This window comes from Carassius gibelio, chromosome A16 (genome assembly GCF_023724105.1).
Source record: "Carassius gibelio isolate Cgi1373 ecotype wild population from Czech Republic chromosome A16, carGib1.2-hapl.c, whole genome shotgun sequence".
NCBI lineage: Eukaryota > Metazoa > Chordata > Actinopteri > Cypriniformes > Cyprinidae > Carassius > Carassius gibelio.
This window is the reverse complement of record NC_068386.1, coordinates 20,407,121-20,427,937: the sequence shown is the minus strand read 5'-3', so window position 1 is coordinate 20,427,937 and position 20,817 is coordinate 20,407,121. Positions and strand designations below refer to the sequence as shown.

Sequence of the window (20,817 nt, the reverse complement as noted above, 5' to 3'; positions counted from 1 at the left end):
GACTTGCACATTCATACCAACTAGTAATAAACTTGAACTGGTACCAAACTCAATTGTACTTGGGTCATGCCTTAGTATGTTTGAAAAAAAACCATTTACAGCATTGCTTTTATTCGTTGTTGTAATCATCAATAAAACAAACTGCCATGCCATGGTGTCCACAAGCAAGCTGTCTGCAGGGTAGTTGTCTCTCAGAATTTGTCTGTGTGCAGTAAGGGGGCAGGATTCACTATAAGAGGTTGTGAGAGGTCAGCTCTTCTGAATTTCAGAATCCCTGTCTGTTCTCTGTGCTGTGTGTGGACAGCCAGCACATCCTCTGAGCACCGCACCGCACCGGGTGACAAATGTGTTCAAAAGATGAGGATTGGTTTAGACTGACCTAGAAAAGCAGAGAGGCTGCGGATGCTTTTTGAAAGGAGCTGGAAGTGGAAGAAATTAGAGGATGTGATGGGAAAGAGAAGTAGGAGAGGAAGATGTTGGGAGTCTTCAGGATACTGCAGGGATCATGAGAAGGTGACAGATGTTTTTTGTGTGTGCGTGTGAAAATCTGAATGGAAATATCAACCGAATGTAAAAGCGAACCGAGTCTCCCAGGTTCTTCCCAGAATAACGTAATTTGACCTTATCTTTAGGTAACCCAGATCACAATTGCAGTGTTATCGTTAATCAGTGTGCCCTTCATAGACATAAAGAGTTTATAGGCTGTATGTACTCAGAATTGTAATTCCTGATCCTAGTGGAGAATATAGTTGAGCAGTAGAGTATATATTCTTAATGAAACATGATTTTGACGTATGAGGTTGACTTGATATCATGCATATATTCCCACATGCGAAGACTGACAGCATCATTTGCAACAACCTTATTTATGCAATTGCAGTAAATCTGTAATTTTTTTCTTTTAATGATGAACAGATATGGGAATGTTTACAATCCTTTCTCGTCATGCCTGTAAGCACAAAGCTATAGGTTCATAAGTCAGACTTGGTCTAAGTGCACCTCATTATATCCTAAAAATAGTAATGTAAGCAATGCAAAAACTGACTTTGAAGGCAAAATTTTACCAAGGTTGTCACAAGTTTTGCCCTGTATCCTTGCTAACAGATTTTCTTTACAGTTCTCACTGACCAGAAGTGTGTTTAAACATTTTTTTTTATCCACACAAGGCATTTGCTGTATTTGTTTGTACAAGAAGGAAGGACTGTCATTAACATTTGGGTTGTTTTCCTAGAGCACTCTCCAGAGCTTCTGTCTTTAAAAGTTGTTTTTGGAAATGTCCACCTTTACTGAATATCATCCTGCTTAAATTTTAACATCAAGCTGTTTTAGACTTAAAGTGGGATTGTACTATTTTTAAAGCAAGGTAATTTATAATTTATTTATAATTATTTGTTTTGTTTTTTGCAGGCAGTCATGGCCGACCAAAAACGACATGCATCAGGACATCGAGGACAGCTTAGCCTCTTCATCCATCTCTCATGCTGGAGGCCCACAGTCTCCTGCTCGCAGTACAGACAACCTGCTAAATGGTCACCGCAATAAAGGGCTTCTGGAAGTGATTCATAGAGATATCAGCGAAGCCTCCTGCAGCTTTGCTGCACCTGCAGCTCTGCCCCCAAACCCCCTTAAGCCTGGGGTCATGGCTTCCCTTGTATCCGATTCATCCAAGCAACGAACCTGCCTGTTTCGGGTGGAAGAAGATGAGGAGGAGGAAGAAGAACAGAAGCCTTTACCCTTGCCCTCCCAGGTTGTCTTGCGCCGCAAACCATCGTCCATCACCAACCGGCTTACGTCTCGAAAAAGCGCCCCAGTTCTCAATCAGATCTTTGAGGAGGAAGGTGAATCAGATGATGACTTTGACATGGATGAGAGTCTTCCACCCAAGCTCAGCCGGTTGAAGATGAACATGGCATCTCCTGGTACGGCTCAGAAACGCTACCACCGGCGCAAAAGTCAGGGCCGTGGTTCAAGCTGCTCTAGCTCCGAGACCAGCGATGATGATTCGGAGAGCCATCGCAGACGACTAGACAAAGACACAGGGTTCACCTACAGCAGGAACCGCAGGGACAGTAGTGAGGGTCCACCTGGAAATTCTGGGGGGAATGGAGGTGGAAGTAGTGGAGGGCAGAGCAAACCACCTGGGGAAGGTAACTCAGGACCAGACAAGGGCAGCCCTCCAGGAGGAGGAAATGGTGGGAGTACAGGAGGGGGCAGTGGAGGAGGTGGGGGTACAAAAGGACAAGGAGGCCCTTCCAGCTGTTCCCGTTGCAACAACAATTCTTCATCTGGCTCAACACGTAGTGCAGCTCGGAGTGCAGGGGAACTGGTAGAGAGTCTGAAACTCATGAGTCTATGCTTGACTTCGCAGTTTCAGCATCGCAGCTCTGGGGGAGGTGGCGTTGGACGATTTATTCTTGATCCTCAGAGCCTGTCCAGTGTTAAAGTTCAGGAGAAATCCTCCTGGAAGATGTGCATTGGCTCCAGCAACAGTCTAGAAAAAGTGATCAACCCCGCTTTGAATGGTAGCGTTGGGGCAATGGAGCATTATCAAGACCAAACGGCGGTCATGCTAAATGAACTTGGCCTGGTCAAGGAGAACAGCCTGAACTTGAAAAATAATGTTCTCCAGCTACCTCTGTGTGAAAAGACCATCTCCGTGAACATCCAGCGAAGCCCCAGGGATGGGCTACTCTGTGCCTCAGCCCAGGCCAGCTGCTGTCAGGTCATATGATGGCACGGCACATGGCTGGTTCACAGAGTGGATTGTTCCTATTGCCACATTTGTAGCATACGATGACTTGAGTTCTCCACCGGTAGCAGTAAATGACCTCTCTTGATCCCAACTTGACCTTTAAACCTGCCTTCAATGTCGTCTTAATCATTCTCACAACTTATTTATTAAGTTCTTCTCTCGGACCCATTGTTTTTAATGAAGTTCACGCTGCTATCCTTTTCTGGTCTTGTCTTTATATTAAAGTCTAATTGGGCAAAACAAATTATTTAGTATTTGTTTTCCAAGTCCTGTTAATTTAGCTGTTTTAGCCCTTGAAATGATGTGCTCTAAATATGAATTCCATGGTTCCAACACCACCCAATCAGTCAAGAGTTGTGGAAACTGTATGTATAAATAAATTACCTTTAATAAAGTGAGATTTTAATTAAGACCAACAGTATGGTAGAACAGAACATGGCAATTCATAAAACAAGCACTTAAACTTAAAAACCTATTAATACACCAACTGGTTTTGTAAATGTTAAGCCCCGATATGATTGTAATAAGATGGTAATACAGTAAAAGCAATAGTGGAAGTAAAGAACAATCCAAGGTTATATATATATATATATATATATATATATATATATATATATATATATATATATATATATATATATATATATATATATATATATATAAAATTCATAGTGCTGTCTGATGAGTCTTAAACTGAAAGACCTTTTTGCACCCTTTTTTTGCAAATTTTTTAAGTGCTACTGACTGACTGTTTTTTTGTCACCATTTAGAAATGTTCAGAGTATATTAACTTTTGAAGTTAGTGACAATCAGTTGCAATAAGAAGGGACATGTTTAATGGATAATTTCCAAAAGGGGGCTACAGATAACCCAGATTAAAAAACAAACAAGTTTTATTTAAATAACATTCACCATGTTCTTGATTCACATCACCTTTTTTTATTTTATTTTTTTTTTCATTTTGAATATACGTGCAATTTATACGTTCAAGCTGGTAAATTTTGTAATTCCATCTGCGAAATGCCCTCTCAAGTTAATAATGTTTTGCCAAATTCACAAGCCAGACAGCACTGTGGAGACACCCACACATAAATGTGTTCATCCTAGTTTTTATCAAATTATAAAATTAAAATTGCACTTCATTATAAGTAGAGTCTACAATTAGCATAGTTTGAACACCATACAAATCACAGGGGGGATAATTAGCCTTTCTGCCAGAGCAAAATCAGACTCACTGGCAGTGACCGTATTCAGCTTGTATAGTACTGAACATTTTAATTAGAACTGTCGAGTCGGTACCCCTTTTTCTCAACATCATTATTAAAACGTAATTTGAATAGGGAAATCATTTTATCATTAAGGACTTTTCTTTGGCTTATTAAATCATTTTCGGTTCCAGACCATAATATCTCACTCCTGTTGTTCTTGTACCATTCAGCTTTGAATTACTGTATATACCAGTCTCAGAATCGACTGGCCTTGGGGGATGTTTATAAGTATGTACATATTTTTTTAGAAGTTTATTTTTTTGAGAGAACTGCTGATTTAAAATGCTGTTTTGGATGTGAGCCTTGAACTGGCTTATAGTTGGGATAGAATTGGGCTTTTTTGGTCAGCTGGCCACCTAATAACAGATAATTAAATAAATGGGATGTCTTCTATTCAGTGGATGGCCACTCTTTCAGGAAATATGGCTTCAAGAGTTGGTCACTGGGTGATCATCGACTGGTATAGAAATACGTCAAAGCTCTACAGGGCTGTGAGTGTGAAAGAATCGGTTGCAAGATTTAAAGGGCATTTGCAATAAGCTAAGCTATAAGTTGCAGCTATATGTAAATATCATTTTGTTTTGTTTTTATATTTCAAAACTGTACATCCTTCAAATTGTCCCAAATTATCTTAAGTATTTCTGTTAGTTTTGTATTTTTGTTTTATCTTTAATCTGTAAATATTGGTGTAAATATGGTGCTCTACTCTTTGAAAAGCAGTGTTGGACTTCTTGTTCATAGCTGTAATATAGCCTTATTAGATATGAGTGTCGAGTAACCGAGCAAGAGAGGTTGAACAGAAAACAGTGCTATTATGCATAATGTCAGTCTTTGACTTTGTCCTATGTAAACCGCTAAACGACATGTGCATGTGTTGTGCGTTTGACATTATTGATCCACGTTCATTCAGAGGAAAAGAATCACCACAAAATGTTAAAGGACCAATCCATGTACTGACAAAAAAAAAGAAAAAAAAAAAGAAAGAAACATTTTTGAAAAAGCAAAATCAGTAAATGTTCTGTTGCTGAAACTTGTCTTTAAAAGTTACATATAGTTATGGTGATGTCAAAAATTAAATGTGAAATATGTTGTCTCTAAAACCGGACTTCCTTTGTCCTTTTTTTTTTTTTTTTTTTTGGGGTGTTGGATCATTTTTTTCTCATTGAATAGCTTGTTTTCCTCAAATACATTACGTTATGTTTCTTCAAAATACATAACGGAAGTAAAATGGAAATATTTCACATCAGCGTTATTTCTCTGTGGGCTTTCTGTACAATAGTGTCTGGTGAAACTTTGAACCAAGGTGTCTTCTATGTGGCAAGAAGTTAAACTTGACCGAGTACCACTGCCCACAAGCCCCTGCTGCTGAAAGGTATTTGCTCTTGATTTATTGCCTGTTTGTGCTGCCAAGGTGTCTCCGATAACCAAGAGCTTTTCAGGGGTGTCTCAAGTACATGCTTCTCATGCAAGTACATGTCCAGCATCAGCTTAATGGTCAAACACACTATATGCGTGTTGCCAGTAGAGCACCTTGCGCGCACACAGACACATTCTGCATATTGTCAGTGTCATTGCTGGTCAGTGGAAACTGCTGAGACTGCTTCACTGTCAGAAAGTGTGACAAACGGTTCCCTAATTAGATTGAGTTGTAAGTTGGCTAGTCGCACTGTCCTCAGCTTCAGGAAACATCAAGAGTGAAGACACAGGGAGCTGTTTGTTTTGCTCCCAAAACCTTAGTCTGTTTAAACACATTTCTGTAATTAGTCAAACAGAATTGTAAATAGCTAGTCTCTGTCAAGAAAAGATGATAAATGACTGTGTTTACATGCAAATAATTGTCTAATCCCATTTTTTTCCTTACTCAAGTGAGTCCATGGATGCCATTAATTAGTTACCCCGATGAAAGAAACTGCATGCCATTTATAAAATAAAGAAAAATTTTAAAAAATCTGTAAAGGTATAGACTTTATACTAAAATTAATAGAGAAAGAAATAAACTAACTGAAGTAAAACTTTGGAATAAACCTTTTTGAATAATCAGCATGCATGAACAAAGTATACAGACAGGAAAATAATTTCAAGCCCTATGTTTTATGCTGTTTTATAGGATGTGAATCAAAATGTAATAGAAATGCTGTTTAATGGCAAGACTGAGTATGATAGTAAAAATAGCAAGAAAACTAGCATGTTTCTGAATATGTGATTAATACTAACTATCATATTTTGCATGAAAACGTTCTCTGAATCACTAATGTCTCAAAAACACTTAGGTGTTCTCACAAGATTTCAGTGTTTGTTGGGAATTCAGCTTCGGAGTTTAAAGTTTCTGAAAGGCTCATTCACGAATGTCTCATCCCAAGGTGTGGAAAGGACAAGGAGCATGTTATCTGATTATTTAAAATGTTTATTGTCAGGCAGAGAATATTGAATATACTTCAAGTACAGCACAGAGTGAAGTGGCCTGGCATCTGTAAACAAAATCCATAACAGTTAATCATAGTACAATGATGTTTAAAGGCACTGCTCTATCTTTGGTAGAACTTGGAGTTATTGAAAACAGACGATTTCAATAGCTCAAAGAAATGTCAATTTTATATATATATATATAAAATCTCAACTGACCCCATCAGACATGCACCAACTGGATTCCCATTTACACTTCTCTCATTATACAAGTAACAGTTTTATTGACATATAGAGAAATAAACAATTTGTGCAACTCCTATAACGGAAAAAAACATAAAACCCTGTAATTCAGAAGTGTACAGCATCAATAAGCCATTTTGTAAGTAACAAGGAGTGCATATTTAAAGTCAAAATCAGTTAAATATAATAATCGATCGTTTACAGTATGTGTACATCTGGAGTATTTTCGTTGTGTTGTAGCCATCACCCTTCATTTATTCCACGTATTTCAGGTCTCCACAGCTTCCAATATTTTCTAAAAAGACAAACAGTATCAAAATATTAATAAGGAAAATAACCAAAATTAAAAACGTTTAAATAGTTTTGATCACAGATGAACAGAGCGTGAAAAGAATATCTGGGATCTTGGTGCAAAAAAATAAAAGTCTCAAAATATGATGTATATCCATTTAATCTCTTCTGAGAGATTTTGCACACAAAACTTCTATTCATAATCTTTCAGGTTTCATAATGTAAGAGAACTGATTCAGACTGATTTAGCATCAGTTCCCCCTGGTCTAAACAAGTCTTAGATGTTGGGATATAAAAGGCAAAAGCTGATCTTAGTTCAGTGTACACAGCTCCGGGCAGGACGGCGTTTCAAATGAGTCACGCTGGGTTTTCAGAGATGGAGGGGAAAGCTTTTTAACAATAAAAGAACATCACAGAAAGCTACTAAATCTTATTTAAAAGACCATCAAAATGAACCCATCTACCCATAACAGATGTTTTTTTTTTTTTTCTCTCAAGACTCCCAGAATATGTCCTATGCTGAGTTTCATTTAATCCATTTATTTCACTGCCTGCAGCAAACCAGAGCAAATTACATTCTCAGTGAAAAAGTGTTCGGTGCAATTAACTATTCAATCCAAAAGAGAGATCAATAGGGCCAGACTTGCTGATTCTGTATGTATAAGTTGAGTGAGTCCGAGCTCTGGTCTCCTCTGAGAAAACTGCACAATGGTTATTACTAGGCACACCAGATATAAAGTCCCTTTAAATGTGGTCAAAGACAAACGTCACACCTCAATTATGAAAGAGGTCTACACAAGTTATCAAACTGGCCTCCACTGGAATCTCCAAATAATTTTTATTTCCAAGAAAAACTAAATGAAAAAAAAAACAAAACATTAAATATGTCAATAAAATATAAATAATGACAATGACAATTTTTTTTTTTTATTATTAATTATAGGCACCACTCCCTTTGCTTGCTATGGGCTAAATTAACAAAAGTGAAAACTGAGGTGTTTAAACAAAGGTGGTTGAGATGCGCCTAAATGGAATACACATTCTGGATTTCAAGGGAGGTCTTGATGGGCAAAATGGGATAACTGACGGGACATGTCCATATTGATTATATTAGAAGGAGGTGGGTTAAAAGCTTTTAAGCTTCTGCAACTCCAACGTACTATCACTCTTGTTAACAACTGAACTCGAATACAAACTCAGAGTCAATAAATCATTAGAGGTTGAACAGCTGTGTACAGTCCCATCACACTGATAATATATTGCCTACAGAGCCTAATCATTTTTGAGAAACCCATCAAGCTGATTTTGGACCCAAGTCTGACTTGTAGTTTGTCAGCTTACTCAGTTTACTACAATGCAATGTTGGCTGTATTGAAAGTGATGACTTCATTTCCCCTAACATCATTAAAGGTTAACATGGGACATATCACATTGTCATGGACTTCGTCAAGTTGACAGATTGCCTCAGACAGCTGGCTTGTTCCACTTCCTGTGACGGTGGTCAGGCAGTGATGCGAAAGCAGACTGAATCTGGCGAGGTCCATCATGCGATCAACATTCTCTGCCACTAGGGCTGGATTATGGACCAGGCCAAGGGGCCAGTGCCCCGGGGCCTCAGATTGAATCAGATATTTAGAAACTGAGACGGTCCACAAAGTGCGAGTTGACAACTATAGATTCATACCCCCTTAATGTGCCCCTATTATGGATTATGCAGGGCATTCAGGGTCAAAAAACACTTTCATGGTCTTATAATATGCCTTTACTTTTACCTTACATGCTCAACGACTTTCAAACGATTCGTTTAACAATTAATTTTTCCAAACCCCTCCTTTGTGTGACGCTACTCTGTGTGATAGGTCAGATTGGTCTCATTTTCATTTCATCATGCCTGTAAGGCCTGAAAAAGCGTTTCAGCGTTTGTTACCGCAGTGCTGGTTTGTGTACAGGGTTACCGGGGAAACCACTATTTTTACTAGTGGCAAAGAATGAATTGGCATTTTCACGTTTTCATTCAGACCACCATGAAAAGACCAACAAGTGGGCGGGCAATATGCTAATGTTTCATGTTGACGTCAACATGAAATGGCTTGGGATTCATTTTAAAAACGACTCATTTTCTTTTGAGAGACAATAACTTCATACACGTGGAACTTTCAGATTTAAAACTTTGCAGGATGTTTTCATTCACTTACACACTGCATGAAAGGTAATTTTCATACCATTCAAGTTGTTTTAGTCTAATTTAAGCAACATTCTTAGCGATTCAACCCTGTGTGGCACCGTTTTTAACACTTATAGTGGAAAACTCAATCGTATCTCTTCAAAATATCTATAGCGTATCTATTCAAAATTTGAATCTGATCATTGACTATTGATCAACTTCTGTAGGAGTGTCCAGTCCTGTTCCTGGAGGTCCACTGTCCTGCAGAGTTTAGCTTCAACCCCTATTAAACACACCTGAACACTGATAACTAGAATCTTCCAGTCAGGTATGCTGGGACAAGTTGGAGTTAAAATATAGGATGTATGCGCTCCAGGACCAGGACCCCTGACCTACCCTAACGTGGTAAGTGTGGTAAAGTATGGTGTCGCTCGTTGCCTGTATTAGCAGCCGGTCTGTTCTGAATGCCGGCTTGCAAAAAGTGATAATTCAAGCTTGGATTACTCCGAAGGTAGGAAAAATCCTTATTATGGTATTTACATAAGGGTCAGGAGGTACGATTAATTATGTTTATTTTTATCGCATTAATTATTTTTTAATTACTCATGCTAAATTAGTGTATTAAACAGCCCAGATTCTAAGACAAATGGCCTCCATCATTCAACAAATTGACATCTGTTGGAAAAAACCATTGACATCTGTTGGAGAATTAACCATTAATTCTCAGTTCTAAAACGAAGCAAATTAAAACCCAGGACACAACATGCATGCATAATACAAGCTGCCTTTTGAAGGGAGAAACAGCTCTTATAAGAGCATGGATCACCCATGGATGAGAACTGTAGACACCAGCATATTTTCAAGACAGACATATCTCTGGACTGCCACCTTGTCTAACCCATCTACATGGAAACTCTTCGATCAGTACTGGCGTGTTGACATTAAATGAGATGATATACAATTATGAATTAACACACAGATGGTTCCAAACCATTTCCATTCATCTTCAAAGTAGATCCTCACTGCCCTTTCTTCGTTTTCTATTCCTTTTGGCCACTCAAACAGCTGTTACAGTTTAAAGAGGTCTCATCGAGCAAAACGAAAAAGCTAAAATCATGTAGTGTTGGCAGTTTGGCCTTTTCCTGGAGTTCACCCCGGATCCTTTACAAACACTGGCCACTAACAGGGGGTTTCCATTGCCGCTGAAAGTGCCGGCTATTTTCAGAGCCCCTTTGCCCTAGAGCAGTGGGAGCTTTTCTCCCGACAGCTGTCTTCACCCTCTCAAGCTGCTGAACACATGGAAATACAGCTAAATGGCGTCATGTGCTGCTAGCTCATCACTAGCACTCTCAAACCACTGGACCAAGCACCTCCCTTAGGTTCTACAGACTTATCACCAACCAAATGCACTGTTTAACTGCAATCGGCACTTCTGAACTCCTAACAGATCCGGACGAGGCCACTGAAGCTATTAGCTGCTGTCCATCATTCTGATGGAGAGACTCTGGTGAAGACGCACCGCCAGCACTGGCAGAGGGATGAGCTGGTGTCAGGTGAAGTGTGTGAGAGAGAATTGGAGGGGTGGGAGCCCACGAGCATCCCGTCTTCAGTCATCCTGAAACATAATCAATATGTGTTTTACGACCTGCGTCTCTCTGCTAAATTAAAAGAAATGTTAGATGGATGAAAATTCGATGGAGTCCCGCCTTCATCGCAGATCGTCAGCCAAGTGCTCCATCATTGCATTAAATGTGCTGTCTTGATTTCGCTGTGAGAAGGGTCTTCCCTTTTCAGTACCTTCCCACAGTGTGCACAAATGATCTGGGGCTACACAGTCTTCATGAAACTGAGGCCATCCAGAAGTTTTCATTGCTTCCTCCCTGAATAAATCTCTGAGTGTATTAATGGACAAATAACCATGCCAGTCAGGACATAATCGTATTCTCCATAGGGTTGTGGTTATTAGTTTTATATGATAAATAATCACTTTTCAGGATTCATTTAAATGCCTTCATAATCTTTAAGAAGATTCAGCTGCAAATGTAGCCTTGTAAATAGTTTTTCAAGCAACTCTTGCTATTCATTATATTGAAAGTTTTAATAATGCCTGACTTGGAAAAACAATCATAACTTTCTAGATCTGAGAGTGCTGACATATTTCTGGGAAGGACATATCAAAGTGTTCCTTCACTTTAAAAAAAAAGAAAAAAAAAAGCCAATAGGCTTTTTGTTACAGCACTGAACCATGATTTGGTACATGTTGCTAGTCAGTGATATAAGAGGAGGGATATTTCCATTTCTTTCTAGGGAACATTTGATTTGACAGACTGTGTAAATCAATATTTATTGGTCTTTTGACAAACAAACTGTAATAGATAATAAATACTATTTGAATTTTTTTTTTTTTCTCTCTCGTAATGGTGTCTTTAAAAGCATAACAATATTTATATTGCTACATTTCACCTCACAAAATAAGAGTGGCTATTAAAGGGATAGTTCAACCAAAAATGGTAATTGTCATCATTTGCTCATTCTCAAGTAGGTCCAAAACTGTATGGGTTTCTTTCTTCTGTTGATCACACACACAAAAAGTCATTGCCAGTAGTTGTAGCCATTGACTTCCATTGTGTATTTTTGGAAGTCCATGGCTACCAGCCACTGTTTGGTTACTGACATTTTTCAAAATATCTTCTTTTGTGATCAAAAAAAAAAAAAAAAAAGAAACTCATACAGTTCTGGAACTTCTTGAGGGTGATTAAATGATTACGGAATTTTCATTTTGGGGTGAGCTATCCCTTTAAAGGCTAGTTGTCAGGATGTCATTCTTCACTGGCTAAAGATTAACTAATCACATGGTGTTTACAGCTCAGGTGACTGCCTTAAACAACTTATCTGGAACTGAGTGCATACGAGTGAAATGGCAGAATTAAATTCATATACTGTACTTCGAGGGGGTCCTGCGCCAGCCGAGCAACTGCCATTGAGATAAATGACTGTGCAAAGTGCAAATTAATAGATCTCACCAGGTATTATTAACCTCCTTGTCTTGCACATATTTATCAACATCTACTTTTCAGCAAATAAGGTAGAACCAATTGATATTCATATGCTAGTTGATTTAATAATCTGCCCCCCACTATTTTTCATTCCCACACCATTGCACACTAGTGCTGCGTTTTGCTAAAACCAACACGGAAAATGCAAAACTATTAGAGTAGTGCTCATAATGTACCCAATTTAACTAGAAAATATTATAATCCACAGCATTAAGAGGCAAAGGGGGGCCATATCACACACATCTTATCTGCTGTTAGTGAAGGAGGAAACACAAGGCCACATTAAGGATAACGCTGGATGCCAACAGCACACGCCAGCTCATTGTCATTCACAGTCCAACTGTGCCATATCACTAGAGCCATGGCAACGGACTTACAGACCGAGGGCTCATCTCTGCAAAAATACAACCACTGAATCCTGTTAAAGCGTGTCGATGCTGTCGATTTGACAGACATCGTATGGAATCATTGTTAATACTTAAGATAGTTTATCATGCCTTTTCCTATTTTAGAAGAGAGACAGTGGTCTTAATTCATTACCATAAATGTTCCAAATGTGAATCACTGCTTCAATCTAATTGAGGCTGGGTTAGGGTTCATATCCATAAACAATAAATTACTTCCACTGGCACCACCTACATTGACCTTTGAATAATTGTAAAAATCCAGATTATAAAGGAATAGATAACCCAAAGATGAAAATTATTTGCCCTCACCGCCATGTAATTTGGCATGTGGGTGCATAAATAATGGAATAATTGTGATTTTTAAGGCCTCAGGATATGTTTGGTTCTGTTCAGAATAGAATAGAATACTTCCATATTACTAGTCTGTTAAACTGATAAAAAAAGCTTATTTAAAAGTAATTATTTCCACTAAATAGAAGGCAGTTTGCAGCAAGCAGTATATCAGTATTTTATTCCAAACATAACCTTTGCCTTTTGAGGAACCTCCCGACTCTACGCCGCCTTTTATGTTCATTGTGACTGACCTACATCTTATGCTGCATACGAGGTGATAAACATCTTCCTTAATAGCTAAACCTGACTGGCAAACACTACCTGACGCACTCTGTATGTCAGCAGAGCATCTCAGCATGTACAAAGGTCTCTCCGGATCATTTGATGATTAGAAAGCACATTAATGCTGCTCTCTGCCTCTCTGAACCAAAAGATAATGGTTGCCACATCACCACTTACGTTGACACAGACATGTGTTGTTGACTCTGTGAAGCATACAGGGGCAAATACTCTTATGACTATTAGCACTGAAGTACTTTCTGACAGGGCCTGACATATAGATGGTCACAATTCCTGTTTGCATGCTGTAGATATGCACAGATGTACAAATGTGTACTCACCTTTTTCTTAAGAGCTCCTAGGGAGTCAAACTCCAGCTTGGCTAGTTTGACTTCGATATCTTTAGGGACATCTGGAATCACGAATGCCAGGATGAATTTGAAGGCAAGGATAACATGCTGCAATAAACAGAAAAAGACAACTTTTCATTACAGTTTTCATGGACTATTATGTAATTGTCTCTATGTAATATAATTAAGTCCTAATTACACCTCAAATATATTTTGTGATGTGTATTATTTTTATTATTTTTTTAGCTATTCATACTTGAAAATGTCTTATTCCACACCGATCAATGTCTTTTAATTAAGAGCCTTTTTTACAATTGTGAACCAGTCAGTCATCATCTTTATGGCTCTCTATGTGTTCAAAGGCCACATTAGTGATATGCTGCTGGCAGAGTGTCATCTGTCACTGTTACTCTATTGTGTTAAATAGATCACCATATGCCCATTGCCTCTGAAACCAGCTCACTATTCACCTTTGTGTGAAAGGCCTAAAGAACTCTTGATGGTTTCATTAAAATGTATTTCTGTTAAACTGATAGTTCCCCCCAATTTCTATCATCGTCTACTCACCCATAAGCCTCTTGTCCATCTTTTAAACACAAGTGAAGATATTATAATGAAACCACAGGGATTTTTGTCCCTCCCATTCCATCAAAACTTTAAAAAATTCATAAAAGTAATTCATATGAACAAAGCAGTTCAATCTAAGTCTTATGAAGAGACACAGTCGCTTCATACAATAAACAGATATGATGAAAGCTTTTATTTTCTAATAAACATTGATTGACACATCCTAAATGAGTGCATCAAAGATGGTAAACACGAAAGCTCAAAAGTACTAGTTTGACATGCGAAAACAAAAAGAAGTTCAATCAAGCTTGTGTTACATGTGAAAACAAGCCTCAATGGTTCTTGTGAGTCAAGCATGCTTGTATGAGCTTGTTTACCATATCTGATGAGCTCTATGTATTTTTATATGTAAATAAATATCTCAATTAAATCTATTCATTATATAAAGCCATTGTGTCTCCTAAAAAGACTTGGATCAAACCCTCTAGAATTTTGGAACAGAACTCCTGTGTTCATATTAAAAATGGTGGCAAACTTTCACTAGCAAACCTAACGAAACACTCTATACCCAGTATTGCAGCCAGATATGTGTTTGAGAGGACTGACTGAATCATTCATCTGTGATTTATCACAACAGTGCATCAGTAACAGACAAGCACAGTCTCCTGCAGGGCGCTGCCTAAAACAAGCTGAGAGCATGTGCAAAAGTGTGACTCAAAATGATGTTGCATTTGAACATGAACTGAGAAAAATGCCACCCTCTCTTCAGACTGATTGCTGTCTGAGTGTGTGATGCAGAGACTGAGAATCTGAGATCTAATATGACGAGAGAATAAAGCCAAGATTATTTCTGTAGTCAAATTTTTCTCCAAAGTCTTTAGCAGACAATTGTATCATTACAGCAGATGTACTTACGACAAACACAACCTAAGCAGACAAATATAGAATTGTTTAAATAGGTAAACAGAACTCAATTCAATATATATACAAAGTATATATATATATATAGCTGCAAGCATTGATTATTAGGGTTCAAATGCTTTAAGGCATTTAAGCACTTAAGAAAAAAGATATTATGCATTATTAAGCAAGACTGTAATCATGTAAATCCATGATTTAAAACAGCATTTTGGAAAATCCAGGTAATTTACCATATAGAAATACAGAATATAGAAATATGGCGATTTTAAATTATTATGAATGTTATGGCTCCATCTGTGATCCAATCGCCATCAAACTTCGCATCTGTGTCGAGAATCACCTGTTGCATGTGCTCACCTAGTTTTGTAAAGTTTTAAGTTTTCGTTTACACTTTATAGGCTTTTGGGTATATTTGGACACACCCCTTTTCTAAACGACCCTGTTATAGCAACCCAAAGAGTTAAGTTCGGTTTGGTCTGCCTGATCAGTTTTAGGTGGAGATCCTTGGCCATTTTAACAATTACAATAGGTTTGCAGAGCTATGCACTTGAACCCCTAAAAAGCTATCAGAGACTCAAATATAAGTACTGTGGAATAGAATAGAAGTTAATTCACCATTGTTTAGCCAATTTTACCATGCAAAATTAAGTCATTTCAATAAGAATCCACGCAAATTAGAATTTTGTGAAAGGGGTAAATATTTCTCTATCTGCTGTTGACTAACAGAAAGAAGTTTGGCTTTTGTGTGAGCTGTGCTTCATGCATCGCTACATTATTGACAATGCCCAAAATTTTGCTAATACGAAGACACAACACTGTATTGCACTATAATATAATAATGTAGTAGAAAGCATCATGAGAGAGGAGAGGACTGTTGTTGACAAATCTCATGTGTGACCCATGAACTGGAGGAAAATGTGTGTCGGAGAGGTGTCAGAGTCTTTCCAGGCTAGCCGTCATCTGCTTTAAGACGCGAGTGGAACAGCGTGAGAGAGAGCGTGGCAACCAGACACATCTGATCTTGCAGCATGTCAGACATGATTTGGGAGTCATGCAACAGCACAGACTTCAGTAAAACAGCCCTGGAAGAGCCTGTCTGCCAGTTAACATGAGCACTCGTTGGGTGGGGTGTATACAAATACACACACTCTCAATGTGTCCGATCTAGACAGTCACAGTCAAATCAGAATATATGAAAACCATATTTGCCCTTTGTTATAATCCTGTAGAAAGCCGTGCTCAAGATAATGGCAAAATTCATACTGAGAGCTTTTCGTTATATAGTACAGCAATAAATCACACATCAGATTACAAAAACATTTGCCTAATAGATTGGTGCAGGCATGTAGGACAAACCCAGAAATAAGTTAGCCTTCCGGCTCTTCCAGTTCCATCATTTAGAAGTCAGTGGAATTTGAACGTGAATATGTTTTTGGTCCTGAAATAAGTCTGTGATAAACAAAAGCTCAAGATATTTTCATGTTTTACTCTACAGCATAAAATAAATCAGTTCATCCCCCTTTTTAAGGCGTTCACTAGTCTGGAAAAGGCTGTTACTGACAAGTGGCTAAATGGAACAACAGAGGTTTGACAGAGACATTAATCATAACCACACTGAACAGGTAAATTCATCTACTCATTAGTCCACATTCACATCTTCACGCTGGTTATAATCACGCTCTTGAAAACTACTCTAACTTTCAGCGATTTTTTTTTTTTATATATAAAAACTGAAAGAGTTCTTGGAGGCTTAACAGAACTTGTGTGTCCGTTTGTTGTTTATAGTCTACATTTAGATACATTGATACTTCTTCCAACTGTTTTTAGGCTTTAAAAATGTTCTGAAACAAAACGTATCATAATCATTCTAATATGCTAAATTGGTGCTTTAGAAACATTTCATATTCTTATCAATACTGCAAACAGTTAAAATGCTTAATAGTTTTATGGAAACTGAAGCATTTTTCAGGATTCTTTTGATGATTAGAAAGTTCAAAAGACAGCAATGACTTGAAATAGAAACTGAAAACATTGCTAAATGTTTTTTTTTTTTTTTTTTTTTATAATAAATTTGCTTTATTAAGTGTGTGCATCTGTCTGCAGACAAATCTCTTTCTTTTTCTCTAAGAGGTCACAATCAGCCTCCCTACCATCAAGATTTTCAGTTCTTCCTGATCCTCAGCCGTCTCCTGTCACCGTGGCTACACGGTTGCCTGGTTACTGCTCTCTGAGGCATGTCATCCTGTAATTACCTGAGTATCGAATGGCCCAAAAATAGGCAGCAGTCATGGTTCTGAGAAATACCAGCAATGACACACACACACTGCTTTCTGATTCATTCCACTGTGAGTCAGTGACAATGCACACAAAAGCGAAGTAAAGGAAAGATAACAGAGCGAGGGGACATTTGCATTACCCATCATCCAAAGATGACCTTTGAGGGCACATAGATTATTTCTGCATTCATCTTTTTGGGATGATTGCTCACTTACACTACAAAAACAACAAATCTGTGATTTCTTATATTCAAACACTTTCAGATCTACAGTGTATCTGTTACTATTACTCATATCTAGAGCAGAAAAAAAAACACTTACCCAAATTATGAAAGTAACTAATCCTGGCCTATATATATATATATATATATATATATATATATATATATATATATATATATATATATATATATATATATATATATATATATATATATATATACGTTTATATTATGTTTTTATATTATGTATTATTATGTTCTTCTATACTATGGAAGTCAGTGGCTTCAACAGGCATCAGCTGTATATAAATGATGACAGAATTTTAATTTTGAACAAACTATGCCTTTTAAAATGATATATTTTGTGTTTTTTTTAAAGAAAAGTTGCACTATTACTCTTCTATGCAACATTAGTAATTATAAAACATCTTGCCATATAATAGTTTAATGCCATAACATGATGCAATAATCTAAACTATTTAATCATTCATTCGTCCTGTCGTCTTCTGTTGGTATAGATCACATTACCATGTCAGACTATATGATATTGTATTAGTACTTCTGAAAGTGATCCATACATCACACAGCACTCTGCGGTCCGTGGGAAGCAGACCTTCCCCCTCTGCATACTGATCCAACGCCAATCCCTCCTCACTCCACTTAATGAACTAACAGAGTCAATAAAATATAGAAAGACAGCCTTGAAAAGTGCCCTGCATAATAGAAAGAGAATGTGATTTGCTTTCTACTCAGTGTGTGAGCTCTATGTAAATGCATAGACACACATACATTTGTTAAGGATAGAGAATTTATATAGCTGTTAAGGAGTGATATCTTGAATTTATAGGCTCTGGTTCTTAAGCAGTTCCATTAACAATTATTTTTTCACTTTTTTTTTTTCACAATTAGTTTTTATCACTTTTGAGAAAGCACCCCAATGTAATATTTGTCCTTACTAAACTACAAAACTAAAAACAGTGATGACGTATTCAGACTGATGAGTGAGTGATTGATTCACTGAACCATTTTATGAAAATAAAAGCCTACTCATTACCAGATCATTCATTTACAGTGTTTATTTTAGTATCATTAAGATACAATGATAGTTTGTATTAACATTTTGAATTGGTTTTTATTTGAATAGTTTCCTAATATACATTTTTATATTATAGGTAATTCTGTTTCTGTATAGTTACTGTATTTTATTTATATATAAATATTAATATTTTATTAATATATAAATCTTACCCCGATGTTACCTTTCAAATTAAATAATGTAAATGTAAATGAATGCAAGTCATTTAAATGCCAAGTCCAGCATGATAAATAAAATAAAAAGTGTATAATTCTGAATCATTTGTGGCACCAGAAAAATGTTTATAGGTGTTTCCAAGGGGTGGGCGATACTGCAAAAATATAATATAAAAAAAAAAATTCTGAAAAAAAAAATCATGAATCATGATCTTAATCTTTCCCATGTTGTTGTTGTTTTTTGTAGTAGTAGTACAGCCAAACGAATTCCCCTATTTTTAAAACAAAGCTTTACAAGTAACACAATATAAACTAAAAAAGAATGGCGGATATTTAGGCCAAATGTGTGAAGATACAATCCGTCATTAGTTTATATACATTTCAAATATACATAACATACAAATAAAACAAACGTTGCTTTATTTTTCAGGTGCAGTAAGTGTATTTAGCAGTAGCATTCAAGAAACGAAAGTTTTTTTGTTGTACATAAAAGTTATTTTGAAGAATTTGGCTAACCAAACAGTTGCTGGCCCCTAGTAACTTTAATGTGTTTTTTTTTTTTTTTTTTTTTTTATATAAACAAAGTCAATGGGGATCAGCAACTGCTTGTTTACCCACTTTCTTCAAAAGAGAAATTAATATAGGTTTTTGGACAACATGAGAGTGAGTAGATAATGACAGAATTTTTCAATTTTGGGTGAACTATCACTTTGAATAACAAGCGGCAGCCTGTTTCATATTATTTAAGTCTGTTGATACTTTAAGGCCATCACGCATCCCTTTTTCTCTCAACCGTTTACTTTCACTTTAGACATAACCAACTGTGTTTATTTGTAAAACTTTTGTGTTTTTGATAGCATTAGTGCCATCAGACGTGAAAGATTAGTCCAGTCATCTGTTTGACAGACTTTTTAGTGTGCACATGATTCAGCTGTACAGTATGTACTCAGAAAAAGCACATGTCAGAACAGCATGCAAATGAATGTTGAACCGTTAAGGCTTTAAGGCACATGCAAATAATGTACTTTTGTGATTGCGAAGTGCAGTGTCCCGTGAGGTTCTACCGTTGAGTTAGCATTCGATGTGTATGTATGTCATATAATGTTGTATACTGACACGGATGCTCCAGAATAGCAACTGATAGAATGTGTGCTGTAGCACAATACTACGATATTTATTTAAAAGCAAATCGTGGAGATGATCAAAAATCATGATATGGCACAACCTTAGGGTTTCCAAACAGTTTTACAACTGCCTCTTAGGTAGCCCAAACACAAGCCATTACTTCAGATACAAGTTGACACATAAGACCCAAGGCTTCAGGGTTTTTGTGGTTAGCACTGTCCAATTAGATGCAACTGGATGATGCCATAATTAAATACATTATTATGGTTCCAAAAACCAGCTTTCTCCACTGCTTGCAATTCAAAAGCATGGATTAATTCATTTAATAGGTTTAATTATTATTATTATTAAGGTAATTATGAGGTCAAGTTAATAGAACAGTTTTGTTAGGTTTGACGGTTTTGTTCCATACTTCAATTTATGATGATTAAATCTGATGATTTCAGAAAAAGCAAAAAAAAACTATACTAACATTTAGCCTAAAGGATTACACAATTGTCCTAATGTAACATCCTCTGGTCTACCATCTGAGCTATCGAATGTTGATGAGGGCCATGACCCTCACAGATACACCGTAGCCAGACACTCACCCACAAACTAAGTTGATTTGGAGCAGTGCGCTGACCTGCCGTGAACCGAGCTGACAGCAGCTGTTCCAGTGTAGCCAGCATACCCATACTCCAGCTGAACCAGCCCTAAACAAATCAATTCACACCAACCCGCAGGAGCAGCCAACCTCAATCCAATCAATCTGAACTAGAACTTCAAATACTGCTTATATGAGGTGACAGCACTGCTGTTTGCTTTTGATTTGACATGCATATCTTCTCTGACTTCGGTCAATTTGGATTAAGTTTACTTGATTTAATGTTGCAGAACGAAACACAGCCACACACAGATCTGAATGACT

At 37.2% G+C, this 20,817-nt stretch overlaps 2 protein-coding genes across 6 annotated transcripts in view; one reads left to right on the top strand and one right to left on the bottom strand.

Moving 5' to 3' along the window:
• Positions 1–5,120, top strand: part of LOC128030864 (SNF-related serine/threonine-protein kinase-like) — a 53,208-nt gene extending 48,088 nt beyond the window's left edge. Inside the window, exon 5 of the mRNA XM_052618926.1 lies at positions 1,408–5,120. Within this exon, the coding sequence (XP_052474886.1) occupies positions 1,408–2,731 (1,324 nt within the window). The 3' untranslated portion in view covers positions 2,732–5,120. The remainder of the gene's footprint in view (positions 1–1,407) is intronic.
• A 1,283-nt stretch (positions 5,121–6,403) lies between these two features.
• Positions 6,404–20,817, bottom strand: part of LOC128030865 (anoctamin-10) — a 47,208-nt gene continuing 32,794 nt past the window's right edge. For all 5 annotated transcript variants that reach the window (XM_052618929.1, XM_052618928.1, XM_052618927.1 and 2 more), the window contains 2 exons: positions 13,538–13,654; positions 6,404–6,961 (listed from right to left, as the gene is read on the bottom strand). In XM_052618929.1, coding sequence (XP_052474889.1) covers positions 6,935–6,961; positions 13,538–13,654 — 144 coding nt within the window. In that variant the 3' untranslated portion in view covers positions 6,404–6,934. The remainder of the gene's footprint in view (positions 6,962–13,537; positions 13,655–20,817) is intronic.